The sequence below is a fragment of the Trifolium pratense genome, linkage group LG2 (assembly GCF_020283565.1).
Source record: "Trifolium pratense cultivar HEN17-A07 linkage group LG2, ARS_RC_1.1, whole genome shotgun sequence".
Taxonomy (NCBI): Eukaryota; Viridiplantae; Streptophyta; class Magnoliopsida; order Fabales; family Fabaceae; genus Trifolium; species Trifolium pratense.
Genome location: NC_060060.1, coordinates 17,439,222 through 17,456,196, shown reverse-complemented (window position 1 = coordinate 17,456,196; position 16,975 = coordinate 17,439,222). Strand labels below are relative to the sequence as shown.

General features: G+C 34.8%; 3 protein-coding genes across 3 annotated transcripts; 1 reads left to right on the top strand and 2 right to left on the bottom strand.

The window, feature by feature from the left end:
* Positions 1-1,447: 1,447 nt before the first annotated feature.
* LOC123909774 (histone H3.2) lies at positions 1,448-2,140 on the bottom strand. Its single transcript, XM_045960662.1, has one exon. It carries the CDS (start codon positions 2,068-2,070, stop codon positions 1,660-1,662), a length of 411 nt encoding a protein of 136 aa, XP_045816618.1. The 5' UTR covers positions 2,071-2,140; the 3' UTR covers positions 1,448-1,659.
* A 6,147-nt stretch (positions 2,141-8,287) lies between these two features.
* On the top strand, positions 8,288-12,625 carry LOC123909772 (probable LRR receptor-like serine/threonine-protein kinase At3g47570). The gene is made up of 3 exons (XM_045960660.1): positions 8,288-11,100; positions 11,211-11,579; positions 11,746-12,625. Exons 1-3 carry the CDS (start codon positions 8,334-8,336, stop codon positions 11,763-11,765), a joined length of 3,156 nt encoding a protein of 1,051 aa, XP_045816616.1. The 5' UTR covers positions 8,288-8,333; the 3' UTR covers positions 11,766-12,625.
* Positions 12,626-14,923: 2,298 nt separating this feature from the next.
* LOC123909773 (histone H3.2) lies at positions 14,924-15,605 on the bottom strand. The gene has a single exon (XM_045960661.1). It carries the CDS (start codon positions 15,518-15,520, stop codon positions 15,110-15,112), a length of 411 nt encoding a protein of 136 aa, XP_045816617.1. The 5' UTR covers positions 15,521-15,605; the 3' UTR covers positions 14,924-15,109.
* Positions 15,606-16,975: the final 1,370 nt, after the last annotated feature.

The following is a 16,975-nucleotide window of genomic DNA, read 5'->3' as shown; positions in this document are numbered from 1 at the left end:
TGTACATCTAATAGGCCAAGCTTGGAAACAAGTCTAAAAGAAAGGGTTATGCAAATGTTTTGTAAATACGGACTTGAATCCTCTCCAATGACATTTTGGTCCAATGAAATCTAAGCCCTTTATTTTTTTATTACCAACTGCAATTTTAATCTAAAAATATAAATGAATGATTGATCAAAATAATTTGTTCTGCATTCCTTATTGTGGATAGCCTATAAGCCCTATGACTGTTTTATGATATATTAATCCATCCAACTTGTGGTCACCTATTTAGTGCTCGTTTGGTTTGGCAATAGGATTGTGAAATTGCAGCGAAAACACAGCAAGGTTGATGCTCCAAATTATAGCTTCACAATTTCTACGGCAAAAGTGCATTGGAAAGTGTTATTTTAGACACACCGTGGTTTCAACATGAAACCAAACACTGACTTGGTGGAATATAGGCCTATGGAAGAATACTGATGAGGTTATGAACATTTGCAAATTTAGCTCCTTCAATCACACTTCTGAAGGCACTTTCCTTCCCATGAAGAACATTTTCATCAATCGATTTTGCAATAAGGGACTATTCTTATAAGTTATCACCAAGACCAATATGATTCCACAATTCAAACAGCAACATCAAAATCAATGATATAGTGTAGTTTCATATTGAACTGTGCCAACAAGTGAATGCACACTGGATAAAATTGCTCAGCTTAATCTCTACAATGTAGTCCACAACAAATGGGTAAATGAAAATATGGGTGCACACCTATGAAGCATGGTCGCAAACACCAGATACAATATACAAACACCAATAATAATTTAAGAAAATAACACAATTCAATGTAATTGTTAGTCTCGTCTTGGACACCAACAAATGTCGAACATCAAGACACACCTAATTAGAGTCAGTGCTTCATAGGTTGCACACAATCAATTAAAATGCAGAGAATGCAAAAAAATTGTTTCAATTCAACCAAAACTGAGCTCCAATTAGACTCTTCAATATCTTAGAAAAGTGATTTCCAATTTAGATTCAAAGTTAACCAGACAAAGGCAAAAACCAAAGATATGCATAACTTTAATATTAAGAACAGCATATCAGAGCATTGTTACATAAGAATAAGTGAACCTTCAAAACTGATAGGATCATAGATATTAATATAGTTTAATTAAATAATACTATTAATATAGTTAATTAATTCAACTTTTATTATTGAGTTTTAATCTTTGAATTGTTATGCCGGATTTTATTGGTCTATAGGCCCAAAAATATTATCAATTGTGGATAGTGGATACGATTGATACGTAGTCCTTTTGTCATTTGAAAAACTCTAATATTAGTTTTTCAAATGACAAAATGATTAGATATAAATTGAATCCATAAATAATATTCACTTAAATCGGTAAAGTCCAACTTAACAATTCAAAGATTAAAAAAACTTAATAAAAGCTGAACTAATTAACTATATTAGTAGTATTATTTAATTAAACTATACTAATATCTATGATCATATCAAAAACAGAATATAAAAACAACATCAAAATTTAGTAAAAAAAAAATCAAAATCAGACATCAAACCCTAACTTTTTTGACAGAAAACTAAACCTAACCGTAACTGAGAAACACAATCGACACCAATAGATCTGAGAACATTATAACCAAATCTAAATCTAAGCCCTCTCGCCTCTGATTCTTCTTGCAAGTTGAATATCCTTAGGCATAATAGTAACTCTCTTAGCATGAATAGCACAAAGGTTAGTATCTTCAAACAAACCAACAAGATAAGCTTCAGCAGCTTCTTGAAGAGCGGAAACAGCGCTGCTTTGAAATCGGAGATCAGTTTTGAAATCCTGAGCGATTTCCCTAACAAGTCTCTGGAACGGAAGCTTCCTGATAAGAAGCTCCGTGCTCTTCTGGTACTTTCTGATTTCTCTCAAAGCAACAGTTCCTGGTCTGAATCTGTGGGGTTTCTTGACTCCTCCGGTTGCCGGAGCAGATTTGCGAGCAGCTTTGGTGGCGAGCTGTTTCCTTGGTGCTTTGCCGCCGGTGGATTTGCGAGCTGTTTGCTTGGTACGAGCCATGGCAATTGAGGATTAGATAAAGATTAGAGAGAAATTTAGGGATTTTGTTAGATTTGTTTTGTGTTGGGAGAAAACAGGGATTGGTGTGAATTTATAAGAGTTGGGAATTTTGAGAGTGAAAGGGGTAAACGCGCGGGAATTGTGAAAATTTGGGAAATAAGAATGATGGGATGGGAAGATGATGACCGTTGATGAAAGGGTTTATCAACGGTTGTTCTTCTCTTCAATGAAAAGGCACGCTGATAATCAATTCCAAACGAGTTTACAGCTTAGTACTCCTATTTTCTAATTTTTTTTTTATCAAAATTTAATTTTTATTTAATTTTTCTTTTTTTAGGTTAAGCAGCCTAGTGGATAGAAAATTCATCTAAAGATGAATAAGTGGATTGTTCGGGATTCGAACTCTGACTCTTGCACAAATAGTACGATGTCCCTACCAACTGAGCTAAGCTCACAGGAACTATTTATTATTTTTTTACTCTCTACAAATATTTTTTCACAAGGAAAAAAAATAAGAATTGAAACTAAAAAGAAAAAGAAAGAATAAATTAGAAGAAAGTAATAAAAAGATAATAAATTGTAGTAAAATTGGGGAAAATAGGTCCTGCTAAGTGTTTTAAAGACACTATTTAAGTATACAAAATTTTAAAAAAAGTATGCAAAATATATTTATGTGAGTTTAGCTCAGTTGGTAGAAACATTGCATTATATATACTGGAGTTAATATATACTGGAGTTAGAGTTCGAACTTCGATACTCCACTTATTCATCTTAAAAGATCGAATTATAGTCATTAAGCTACTTGATAAAAAAAAAATCAAAACATAAAATAATTGTATTAATAATGACAATTTTAAAATTTTAAAAAAGTTGAATACAATATTTTTCAAGTTAACTTTTTTATATTTACTTCCTTAATAAGTACTTTGAGGATACTCTTTATTTTTTTTCCTATCCGTCGTCGGTGGTGAAGTCGGTGAATCAGTCCCCAAGCTTTCTTCCTTCAAAGAATAAATTTTGTCATTACGAACTAAGACCGAAGGGTGGAATCTCATGCAAACTGTGAGGGAGGTGGTTAATCGGTGCTTAGAGAACTACCTGAAAGCAATTAGAGTTGAAAGAAGGGGCAATAGCCTTGATTATCTATTCTATGCTCAACTAGAGATCTTCTTTCGGTTCTTCCTTTTCTAACCTGAGAGAAATGAAAAGAGATCGGGGTCGAAAGTTGGAAAGAAACTTGATCAACCTCTTCTTTCGCTTACAACTTTAGGAATATCAAGATTCCTATTATGTCAATGCTAATTGAATCAATGCTATTAACTGTGAATTCGAACGTCTTGACCTCGAATAACTCTTCAGCATTAATTCGGGCCAAGTGAATGTCATGGGCAGAGGGAAAGGGGGATCTCCACAAAAGCCTTCGCTGCTTGTGTAAAAATAGCTTTCAGGCAAGTACTCTTTCTCTCATGACTCCTTACCTCACCCCCTTCTCACTCACTTAAAGGAAGGAAGGGCGAAGTCGCTGAAGCGAGTCTAAAGGCCAAAGAGTGATCTTTGAACGTTACTACGCATCCTTGCCCGAAGTGACTAACCATATAGAATCGTTTTTTTCCCTTTTCCAGAGACGAGAGAAGTAGCAACCGTGGACCGGCCTATGATCATTTAGGGGGAATTTATATAAATAGTTGGTGCCCTTGTTTGCGTCCAATGGTTAAAATTCTTCTATGGAATGCAGGAATGCATCTCGGAAGACCAGTTCATGTCAAGCTTACGGGATAGGGGATTGATTGATGCCGCTGGTTGTTATGTTAGTTGTCGTGCGCCTTCCCTCCTTCTCTCACTTCAGAATGATTTTGTTGTCTCAAAACGAGGAGGCCGTAGAAAAGTTTTGTATGATTTTGTCTCGAACTTCGTGAAGAACTCCTCGATCACTTCCTTTTCCACTAAGTGATTGCATAGAGACCTTAGGGTACAATTTGGGATAAGTATACCATAAGTGGGAATTTTGCTTTCTGGTTGGGAAGTGTATCTGTCCTTTTCACTTCTTATTACTCTTTTTGTTCACTTTTTCTAACATTTCTAGTACCAATTAGTAGCAGTCCCTCTATTCCAGTTGCAAAGAAAGAAAGGAGTAGTAAGGTTGTTGCTGTGCCACGAGGCACGTCGTAGTCTAGAGAAAAATTAAACTGATTCCACTTGACTTGAGCAAGAATAAGTCACCTGCCAACTCCGCTCACTGCGTTGAAAACTTTGTCATTGGAGCTTTTTTGGTGCTAGTTGTGACCAACAGGCGAGAGCTTCAAGCCCGATTTCAGGTTCAAGTGGCACATCCCCCACATAAGCACCACTCGACATAAAAGGCAAACAGTGCAGCTCCTACCTAGTAACGTTATATATGTTAGTCTTATTATTAAGTCGTTCTCCTGTTGAACGGAAATGGTTGTGAATGTCTAATTATTTGGTCAGAGTTTCGATCGTTTTCCATTTAAGGGGATGATCTCTCCCAACAAATGTTTCTCCATATGCACCGGCCAGGGATCGAACCCAAGACCAAATGGGTAAGGGGCCCAAGTATCTACCACTTGTGTCTCACTATGTTGGTTCCGAGGACACTCTTTAGCATTTAAAAAAATTAGTAAACTACCAACTTGATCCCGTCTCTGTAACTCGTTCTCAAATAGGTTTTCGATTTTTTTAATATCTCAAATTAGTCTCTATCAAATGTTTATCAAATTTTTGCTCCTCCGTGAAGATTTTTCACTTATTGCCAAATACATTTTTATCTTCATCCACTTTTTCATAAAATAGTCTTTGACATTTTTATCAAAATAGTCTCTAACCCGTTCTCAAATAGGCCCCCGACTTTTTTAATATCTTAAATTAGTCTCTATCAAATGTTTATCAATTTTTTGCCCCTCAGTGAACATTTTTTTCATTTATTGTCAAATACATTTTTATCTTAATCCCCTTTTATCAAAATAGTCTCTGACATTTTTAACTTATCATCAAATTAGTCTATGTCTTTATCAATTTTTTTTATCAAATAATTATTGTTTTAAGTTTATCATTCATTACATGACACTTAAATTGTGTGATTTCATTGTCTGTGTGACACTTAAGTACACTTCACATCAATGTATTTTATGGTGTTTGATAACACTGAAAAATATAGTATTTATTTTATAATATTAGTTTAATATTTTATTATTTTCTTTGCATTTTAGTAGTATTATTATCATTTTTTATTGTGTATTACAGGTATTTCCGGAACTTCTCGAAATAAAAAAAAGGGTCACAAAATTAATGTCAAAGTGGATCAAAAAGACATTGGATCAGATGGAAGAGAGGCCCAAAAGAAATTGGACGAACAAGCCAAGCCCACATGCACAAGGCATGTGCCATGCACATGTGGTGCAAACAAACACATGGCGTTGGTCATGCTTGTGGCACTCGCCACACAACAAGCCATGGCGCCGGCCATGTGCCTTGTGGCACCTGCCACAGACTTTGTATACATGGCGCCCGCCATGTGCTTTATGGCACCCGCCACGTAGTGTTTGTTTCCTATTTTCACGGGCACGTTTCACACCGCTTTATCCTCAACTGCTCCTCAGATTTCGGTGGAAGTAACTACGATTGGGATGCACGTTTCTTATAACGGAACAACGAATTCGAAGGGATATTTTTTATCTCATAAAGCCTATAAATAGAGAACACTAGTCAGTGTTCTTCTCACCTTTTCTACGCAGACTTAGATTTTTAAGAGAAAAAATTCAGTTCAAAATTTAGTTGTTAAGTGTTTTAGTTTACGGAGCAAAAAGGTGTGGTGTTGCTGCTTACACTTCCAGTTCCAGTTTCAATCAGTTTGTCTTTGATTTCCTTCGTTCCTGTGTACCTGTACTAGTTTCACTAGTATTTGTAAGTTTTAATACAGTACTTTTATTCAGTTTCAATATTCAGATTTATGCTTTAATATAATTACAGATTCAAGTTTAATTTTATTGTATTCCAGTTTGATACTCGTACCGTTTATTCATATGCTCTGTTTAATTTATGATTACTCTGTTTAAATGTTTCGTTTAACTAATAATTATTTAATCAGTATCTTGTCAAATAAAATCATGCGCAGCTAAATCTATTTAACTGGAATGTGAACTAGGAAGCTAATCTGGATTTGGTAATTAATCTGTGACTTACGTTTTTTTCAATCTAGTTTTCTGTTCAGTTTTTAATAATTAAATTAAAGATTTTGCACGAGAGTGAAAATTAATTAAGGTATAAATTAATAGCGCGACAGTGTGAGATTTATATCGGATAGTAAAAACTGAACATTATTTTTAAACACCGCGACAGCTCTTTAAAAATTAATTAAACTACTTTAGTTTTCAGAAAAATATTTTTATAAATACGAGAACGAGAGTGAAGTATTTATTTATATTTTATGATATAGTTCAACAGCACGAACTGTGTGAGACGATATCCTTTAAACTAATACTGTTTTGAGAAAACTAGATCTTTTTAATTAAATTGAATTGATTTTCAAAAAGTATTTTTATAAGTAAGTGCGAGAGCGAAAGTGAAACATTTATTTTATATCTATACGATATTACTCAATAGCGCGAGAGTGTGAGACGCGTATCTTTTAATCAATTTCAGTTTGTTAAAAAGTAACATTATTTCAAAACACAGTTTAATTACCGAATCCATTGAGGCGACTAAAATCACATTCCGGTTTAGTTTTATCCTTTTTTAAAAAAAGTCAAATTTATTTTAGTTATTAATTAGAATTCCTCTTTTGATTAAAGCCTTGACCTTACGATTATTAAAAACAAGCGAATTATTGAGAAAATAGTCCCTGTGGGATCGATATCTTTTAAAACTACACGATAGATCTGTGCACTTGCAGAGTTTTCGCATCAGTGTTAAAAAACGGGTGTCAACAAATGGACCAAATTGAGAAACATTTACCAAAGACAATGACTAATTTGATATATTAAAAGATTCATAGACATATTTGAGAGCAAGTTGACTACACAAGTTTCAAGATAATTTTATTATATTTAGTTTTCTTAACCAGTGTCACAGGAGCACTTCCTAAAAAGCACTCATCATTTGTTTTGGACTGGATCTAAGCCCAACTCAGCGTCGAACTTGGCCAATATCATGTTGGCCCAAGGCCAAACATTCATGCTCAACGGCCACAGAAGCTAGCACTTCTACAACGGCCGACATCAGAATGATTGGTATTTATTGTCAATCATAATTTTTCGGTCGTTATTAGGCATGACAATGGGGCGGGGACGGGTTTTGCCCTCCCCAAACCCAAACCCATAAAGTTCGGGTTTCCCCAAACCCATCTCAAATTCGAGTGGAGATAAAAATGATAACCCCAAACCCATACCCAACGGGGATCGGGTATCCCATCGGGTTTCGGGTATCCCCATTACGCCTCTTTCCACATGAATTTAGATTATATTTTAGTATTTTTTCATTAACAAAAAAGTTAAATGTCCAAAATTATTTTCTCTCAACAATATTTTTTTAAATAAAGAAAAAAAAAGAGAAAATGATTTGTTTAATACTCAAATTAAAATAAAAAGTAAATATATGAACATAATTTAAGAGATTGTTTAAGCGTTTCTAATTTAAAAGAGGTGAAATCTAATTTTTAGTATAAGCGGGGCGGGTTCGGGGACGAGTTCGGGGTGGGTATCAATGTACCCATTACCCGCCCCAAACTCATTTTTTGAAATCGAGGAAAACTCAAACCCGAACCTAAACTCAGTCAACTCGAGTTTTCCCTATCAAAGCGGGTATGATTTGGGTGGATACCCGCGAGTATGAGTTTTATTGCCATGCCTAGTCATTATTGTGACAACCATCAATGTCGAGATGGCAAGATTCGTGCTCACGTTGATGGTTTTGGGTCTTGTTTGAGACTATATATAATTCTCATACAAAAGAGTCACCTATCGTATTTCTTACTCTCTAAAATACTCTCAATTTAGTCATGTATCGAATGACTAGAAATAGTACTTTCAGTGTAGCATAGCAACATCAGCTGTTCCATATAGCATGTCGATGAGACATTATTTTCCACCCCAAAACACACGATTCTCAAGCTGGAAATCAATCAATGGCTGTATGTTCAATCAATTGACTTGACTTTGGTTTATAATCTATTTTGTGTGTATGGAGTTAATAAAAATTTGAATTTGTATTATTCAGCACTATTTCTCTTGCTACCAGTATTTAAATGCATTATGCATGCACTCTTATGTATCAAACTCAAACAAAACCTATATATTTTAATCCTCTTTCTCCTAAATCAAATGAAGTCTTTTTCTTTCTTGTCACCTATACTTTTATACCTTCATCTGTTTCTTCTGTTTACCTTAAATTTAATGTGGTTTAGTCCAAACAACATTATGGCTGCAATATTAGGAAACCAATTAGATCATTTGGCATTGCTCAAATTCAAAGAATCAATATTAAATGATCCACATAAAACTCTTGAATCTTGGAATACTTCCATCCACTTATGCAAGTGGCATGGAGTCACATGCAGCCCCATGCATGAAAGAGTTACAGAGTTGAACCTAGAAGGATATCAGTTACATGGAACTTTATCTCCCCATGTTGGCAATCTCACTTTTCTGATAAATCTCAATCTTAGAAACAATAGTTTCTTTAAAGAAATCCCACCAGAACTTGGTAAGTTGCTACAACTGCAACAACTTCGTCTCGACAAAAATTTGTTTGCAGGTAAAATTCCAACAAACTTGACATATTGCTCTAATCTCAAAGACTTGAATTTGGGATATAACATTCTAGTTGGCAAAATACCAATTGAAATTGGCTCTTTGAAAAAGCTTGAATCACTAGCCATTGATAGAAACAATTTAACCGGAGAAATACCTTCTGTCATAGGAAATCTTTCATGCTTAACAAGTTTTTTGTTTGCTTTTAACAAATTAAAAGGAGATATCCCTCAAGAAATATGTCACCTCAAAAACTTCACAACTTTAAATGTCGGTAAAAACAATTTGTCCGGTATAATTCCTTCTTGTCTCTACAATATCTCATCAATAATTAAGCTCTCCATAGCATTGAATAACTTTCATGGCTCTCTACCTCCCAACATGTTCCACACCCTCCCCAATCTCCAAACTTTTGCATTTGGAGGAAATCAATTTTCGGGCTCAATCCCCACTTCCTTAATAAATGCATCTTCTGCCTTGACATATTTTGATATCAGTCAAAACTATTTTGTCGGACAAGTTCCAATTCTAAGAAGGCTAAAAGATTTAAAATTTCTGAATTTGGAAGAGAACAATTTAGGTAACAATTCATCCAAAGATTTAGATTTTTTAAAGTATTGGACAAATTGTAGTAAACTAGAAGCGCTTTCGATAGTTGGTAATAATTTTGGTGGTAATTTGCCAAATTCTATAGGCAATATTTCTGTTGAACTTAAAGAACTATATCTAGGGGATAATCAGATATCAGGAAAAATTCCTACAGAAATAGGACATCTAGTTGGCTTAATTATCTTGACCATGGATTTTAACAACTTTGAAGGAATTATTCCAACTACTTTTGAGAAGTTCCAAAAGATGCAAGTGTTAGATTTGGAAGTAAACAAGTTGTCAGGATATATACCACCCTTTATAGGAAATCTCAATCAATTATTTGAATTGGATTTACATCTTAATATGTTTCAGGGAAATATTCCTCCAAGCATAGGAAACTCTCAAAACTTACAATATCTTGATCTTTCTCAGAATATGCTTAGTGGAAACATACCCTTAGAGATTTTTAATATTTTTTCTTTATCAAACATATTGAACTTGTCACACAACTCTTTAAGTGGTAGCTTACCAAGAGAAGTGAGTATGCTAAAAAATATTGATATGCTAGATGTCTCTGAGAATAATCTATCTGGTGATATTCCTGGAGCAATTGGTGAATGTATAAGCTTAGAATACCTTTATTTGCAAGGTAACTCCTTTAATGGAACAATACCTTCCTCTTTGGCTTCTCTCAAAGGTCTTCAATATTTAGACATTTCAAGAAATCAATTGTCTGGATCAATTCCTGATGTTATGCAAAATATCTCTTTTTTAAAATATTTGAATGTTTCTTTTAACATGCTGGAAGGCGAGGTACCGACACACGGTGTCTTTGGAAATGTAACTCAAGTAGATGTTTTTGAAAACAATAAGCTTTGTGGAGGTATTTCACAACTGCATCTACCACCATGCCCTATCAAGGGTAGGAAACACACTAAACACCATAAATTCAGGTTGATAGCAGTGATAGTTAGTGTTATTTCTTTTCTTCTCATACTTTCATTTATTATAATTATCTACTGGATGAGGAAAAGAAATAAAAAACGATCTTTTGATTCACCAACAATTGATCAGCTGGCTACAGTTTCATACCAAGACTTGCATCGAGGAACCGATGGGTTCTCGACTAGAAACTTGATCGGATCAGGAAGTTTTGGTTCAGTGTACAGAGGAAATCTTTTGTTAGAAGATAATGTTGTTGCTATAAAGGTCATGGACCTCCAAAAGAAGGGAGCTCACAAAAGTTTCGTTGTTGAATGTAATGCACTCAAGAATATTAGACACCGACATTTAGTTAAGATTTTAACATGTTGTTCTAGTATAGATTACAAAGGTCAGGAATTTAAAGCTCTAGTTTTTGAGTACATGAAAAATGGAAGCTTAGAACAATGGTTGCATCCCAATATTTTAAATTCAGAACATCCAACAACATTGAACCTTGGTCAGAGATTAAACATCATTATCGATGTTGCTTCTGCGTTACATTATCTTCACCAAGAATGTGAGCAATTGGTCCTTCATTGTGATCTAAAGCCAAGTAATGTCCTTCTTGATGATGACATGGTTGCCCACGTGAGTGATTTTGGTATAGCAAGACTCATCTCGGCCATTGGCGGTACCTCACATAAGAATACCAGTACAATTGGAATAAAAGGAACCGTTGGCTATGCTCCTCCAGGTATGTTCTAAATTCTTCAATTTCCTTTGTTTCTTTGAATCGTCCTATTCTGGCCTAGACTTAATATTATACTAAGGACATATATTAACAACTTTTGCTACATATTTTAGAGTATGGAATGGGTTCTGAAGTGTCAAAATGTGGTGATATGTATAGCTTTGGAATCCTTGTGTTGGAAATGCTTACTGGTAGAAGACCCACTGATGAATTTTTTGAAGATGGTCAAAATCTACATAACTTTGTTGTAAATTCATTTCCTGATGATCTTATAAAGATTTTGGACCAATGTCTTGTACCAAGAGATGCAGCAGTAGCAATACAAGATGGAGACAGTGAGAATCTTATCCTAAGTGTGACAGAGTGCTTAGTTTCACTTTTTAGGATTGGACTTATTTGCTCAATGGAATCCCTAAGGGAAAGAATGAATATTGTGGATGTCACTAGAGAGCTTAGTATAATCAGGAAGACCTTTCTTGCCGGTGAGATAAACTGATACTTTTATATGCTTATTTGAATCATAGCTAACTCATTATTTACTTATGGATTTATAATTTGAATGTTATCATATTGTGCATTTCAAAATGCCTAAACTACAAATACAAAATACAATGGTAATAATGGGTTTCTTCTTGATTTGAATTTCAGGTGTCCGCACTCATAATTAGTAATTCAACTCGATGCATTGTTGTTAAGAAAACTGAATGTTCTCGCAGGAAGAACATTTAGCAATGCTTGGTTTACTAATTTGTTATTAATTGAATTTGGTTACCAGTATTTGATTATGTATGATTGTGTTCAGTTCACCATAGATTTCCCTGCAACCTACTAGTTGTAATGTTGTATGTATTGCTTTCTGTTTCAATGAAGTGAGAATTGATACTTCTCCCATATTTATCTTTATTCATTGGTCATGTATTTTCATTTTGCTATATATATAAGAAAAGAGTTTGTTTTTTTGTTTGAAGTGTTGTGCAGAATCATGGATAATGTTTTATTGATGTTAATCATTTTTGTTTTGTTTGCTTGGAGCAAAAATTAAGTTTTTCTAGTACAATTAAGGGTTCAGAGTAATCCAAATCTATAAATATGCCATTTTGCATTTGTACCAATATTTTATTCTGTACTTGCATGTCTACCTTGATTATACTAAAAGAACTTAGAGAAGCCGTTTTGCACCTCTTTAGAGAGACAAGGCTGGTTCAAATTCTATTTGCTCATTTGGAGGTGCAGTTCAAATTTATCTTTTATCGTCCAAAGTTGGAAGAATTTTTTGTAGGACTTATCAGCCAAGTTTTCCAAATCCAGCAAAGCTGAGAGTGTGGCTATGGCAGTAGTTGGAGGGGAAGAAAAGTATAGAACAACAACACTTGTTTCTGCGGATTGTAATGTTCGTATATTCTCTCCTGCTAAAGATTGTAATGTGGTTCCAATAGTGGTAATGATATTGTTTGCAGAAGATAAATTTGGCAGCTTCCATCGTTCTCCTATAATGATTGAAAATTGTATTAATTTGTTTGCTTATAAATGATTGAATATAGTGATTATATGAAAGGTTTCATCAATTCACACCCTATGATATCGTGCATATGATCAAGGTTGTTCACACTTTAAATTATGAAAACGCCTTCTATTGGAATCTGTTGTTGCATAGTGATATAAGCACAAGCATGGAAATTCCATGAGATTTTTTTATCATATAGTGTTGAACAATGGACAGCAAGAAATAAGTCAATGACAAGAACTTACCCAAGTATTCTGAAAATGAGAGACTACCAACAGTTGGCAAAAAGACAAGATTGACCGGTCCAGTCCATACTCAGCCAAACACTTCTCCGCCGTCTCCCCAAACTTTTTAAGCGAGGCAGGGTTGACCTTCCCGGACAGACGTTGATCCATGATTTTATCAATCATTATTTGTCTTCCAGTTTGTTGCCGGTCCTGCACATAGCACTGCCATTAAAACTACTTCAAATGAATAAACATCTGATTTCTGAGTTGTTGCCTAATAGTACTGTATTCTGGATCAAGATAACTGAAACTATCTCTTACTGTTATGCTCGGATAAGTCTGATCGAGCACAAGGCCAGTTTTAGAGAGGCTAAAGTCAGCAAAGTGGATATTTGTCGTTTTTGCATCGCCTCTTGGCTACATATTTCGAGCCACTGTTTTCACAATAGAGGTGTTAGTACTGTTCCATACAAATGACTCATTCAATCACTTCTAAACCTGTAGCACCTTCCTTCCCATAAAGAATATCTTCATGAATTGATGTTGCAATAAGGGCATATCCTTTTTGCACAAGGACAATATGTTTCAACCTATGAAGCATTGCCAAAATCCCAACACTAACATAAACAATTCAGAATTTTAAATAGTAAAAAAAAGTGTCTTAATGTGGCAACACATTTCAATTTCAATATGATACAGGCGCAGGCATAACTTGAAGGATCAATTATGAAAGTATCAGATTACATCAACTTTCACAAGAACACAACTCAGCTCAGAAACAACACAATCAACAACAATTGTACCTGGAATTAGGGGTGTGCAAATAATAAGGTTAACCATACCCAAATTACTAACCAAACCATTTCCATTTTTTAAAAGCCCAGCCCATTTATAAATAAACCAACCCAGACCATAAAACATAAAAATGGTAAACCGGTTTACCATTTCACTTAGTTGGTTTAGAACCGGTTTATTCTTCTGAGAATTAATTTCAAAGGCGAGAAACCAAATCACAAAATCACAGTTTCATCGCAAATCCCCCTCCGTCAAACCCACTCCCACCGGCGAATCCTCCTCCGTCAAACCCACTCTCCTCCTCCGTCAAACCCACTCCCACCGGCGAATCCACCTCGTCCTCCGTCACACAACCACTCACCATCGACGACAATCCAATCAGCTTAAATCGCAAAATCAGCTTAATCGGTGAGTGAATCTAATAATCTAATGTTGATTTATGTTGAATAACTTGTTGAATCTGTTGAGTAGTTCTATAATTAAGTAGTTCTTGTGTATTGCTATTGTTCTGAGATGCAGCAAAATAGAAAAGGTATATGAATTTGATGGTAAATAACCATAGATGATGCATTCTTCTGCTGCTACAATTACTGTTTCTGATCATTATAGTTTATATGCGATGATTTCCCTTAGAAGCCTTTAATTGGACTTACACTCAAGTAGGTGATTTTCCGTGCTCAATATACAATCAGTTTGTGTTCTGCCATTGTGTGCATTTATGGCAACGCCTATGAAGAAGTATAAACTTTTTTCTTAAAAAAATCAGTTTTAAAATTAATTTGAGTAAAAAAAAAAGTTTTAAAATTGGTTTGAGTAAAAAAACCGGTTTAAAATTGGTTTGAGTAAAAAAAAAACAGTTTAAAATTGGTTCAAGTGAATAATCCGATTTTTATTACAAACTAGTTATGAATTGGTTTCAAACTGGTTATGAACCATATCCAAATTGGTTTTATAAAATAACCGGTTTGTCATGAAATGGTTTTGGATCTAAACCAAAACCAAAAATTAGGTGGGGTGTGGTGTGGTTTCCAAACCATGCACACCCCTACCTGGAATCGTGAACAAAATGAATGCACATTGAATAAAATTGTTCAGGCTTTGATATCTATAAGGTACTAGTAATACACAACAACTCGATAACCGAAATGTGTTTCCATAGTCAATTAAAAGCAGGGGAATGCACAGATCGTATTTCAATGCAACAGACAATGTCATTGAGCCCCAATAAGATTTTTCAAGACCTAGAATTTCAACTATTGTTTATAAAGATGAGTAACAAAATAAATATATAAAAGCAAGATAAACAATCAAAGATAACAGTAATATTAGATAATTGCATATGGAAGCATTGTTACAAACAAGTTATCTTCAACACAGAAAATAAAAGCAACATCAAAGTTCTAACCCTAATCAAGAAAAACCTAACCCTAACCAAGAAACACAATTAACATCAATAGATCTCAGAACATTGTAACCAAATCTAAATCTAAGCCCTCTCGCCTCTGATTCTTCTTGCAAGTTGAATATCCTTAGGCATAATAGTAACTCTCTTAGCATGAATAGCACAAAGGTTAGTATCTTCAAACAAACCAACAAGATAAGCTTCAGCAGCTTCTTGAAGAGCGGAAACAGCGCTGCTTTGAAATCGGAGATCAGTTTTGAAATCCTGAGCGATTTCCCTAACAAGTCTCTGGAACGGAAGCTTCCTGATAAGAAGCTCCGTGCTCTTCTGGTACTTTCTGATTTCTCTCAAAGCAACAGTTCCTGGCCTGAATCTGTGTGGTTTCTTGACTCCTCCGGTTGCCGGAGCAGATTTGCGAGCAGCTTTGGTTGCCAGCTGTTTCCTCGGTGCTTTGCCGCCGGTGGATTTGCGAGCTGTTTGCTTGGTACGAGCCATGGCAATTGAGGATTAGATAAAGATTAGAGAGAAATTAGGGATTTTGTTAGATTTGTTTTGTGTTTGGAGAAAACAGGGATTGGTGTGAATATATAAGAGTTGGGAATTTTGAGAGTGAAAGGGGTAAACGCGCGGGAATTGTGAAAATTTGGGAAATAAGAATGATGGTAAGGGAAGATGATGACCGTTGATGAAAGGGTTTATCAACGGTTGTTCTTCTCTTCAATGAAAAGGCACGCGGATAATCAATTCCAAACGAGTTTATAACTTGGTACTAATCTTGTAAATTTAATTCTTATTTAATTTATTTATTGTTTTTTACTCTCTTGAATGAAAAATGGTAAATTTGGATTGTTACTGGTCAAAATTGAACTGTTATAAAAAGACCAAAATTGGGCTGCAAAAATTTTTAAATTTGGCCCATTAAACATAAAACACCAGTAAAACAAAAAAAAATCAATTGGGCTGCTAATGACCCAACCCGTAAAAATCATCCATTTTGACCCGAACCCGTTTGGCCCGAATCCAAATAACCCGTAGCCCAAAATAGGTTCGGTGTGGGGATGTTTTCTCTTTAGGCCCCCAACGTATCTTTTTCCCCCCTGAATTTTACTTTTTTGCCCTTCAATAAAAACGTCGGTTTCTAAGAACCAAATTTTTTTTGCCTTGAAAAAAAATTCGATTAACAGAAACCGAATTAAACTGAAATTTTTCTTGAATTTGAACTAGAAAAAACTTTGGTTCCTGCGAACCGAAGTTTTTATCAAGGGCAAAATTAAATTTTTTGGGTATAAAATATAGGTTGGGGGCCTAAAGAGAAAATGGGCTGCTTTCCACCATCTGTGGATTAGGCCGGTTGGGCGTTTTGGCCCTGCAGCGACCCATTCTCCACCCCATAATATATACTCCTTCCGTCCCAAAATATAATAGCTAGTTTGACTAATGCATGTATGCCAACACACAATTTTGATCACTAATATCTTTAATTCTCTATTAATAAAAATTATAAAAATTTAATATTTTGAAAATATTCATAAAACAAATCAAACAAGATATTAATATTTATATCTATATATTATTAAAAAAATATGATGAAAGCATAAGCAAAATAAATGGTGTTTCTTGGTCAAATTAGCTCTTAGGACGGAGGGAGTATATGTTAATAACCCCACAACACATCACATTCCTCCTCTTTCTTCAAATACTCTATTGAATTTGAACCAACTCACTATTCCAACTCTGCGTACGGCTTCAGAAAAAACCATGGCATCAGAAAACACCATGGAGTACAGAAATTTGAGTCTCAACTTATCATCCTTTCGGAGACATGTTGATTGCATTTTTTGCGGTCTTGGTTTTGCAAGCAACTTGACTGTATTCAGTGTGGTTTCCATATCTGGTGATCCGAACCAAAAATCCACCTATGTCACCCCTCATAAATACGGAGTAAACCAT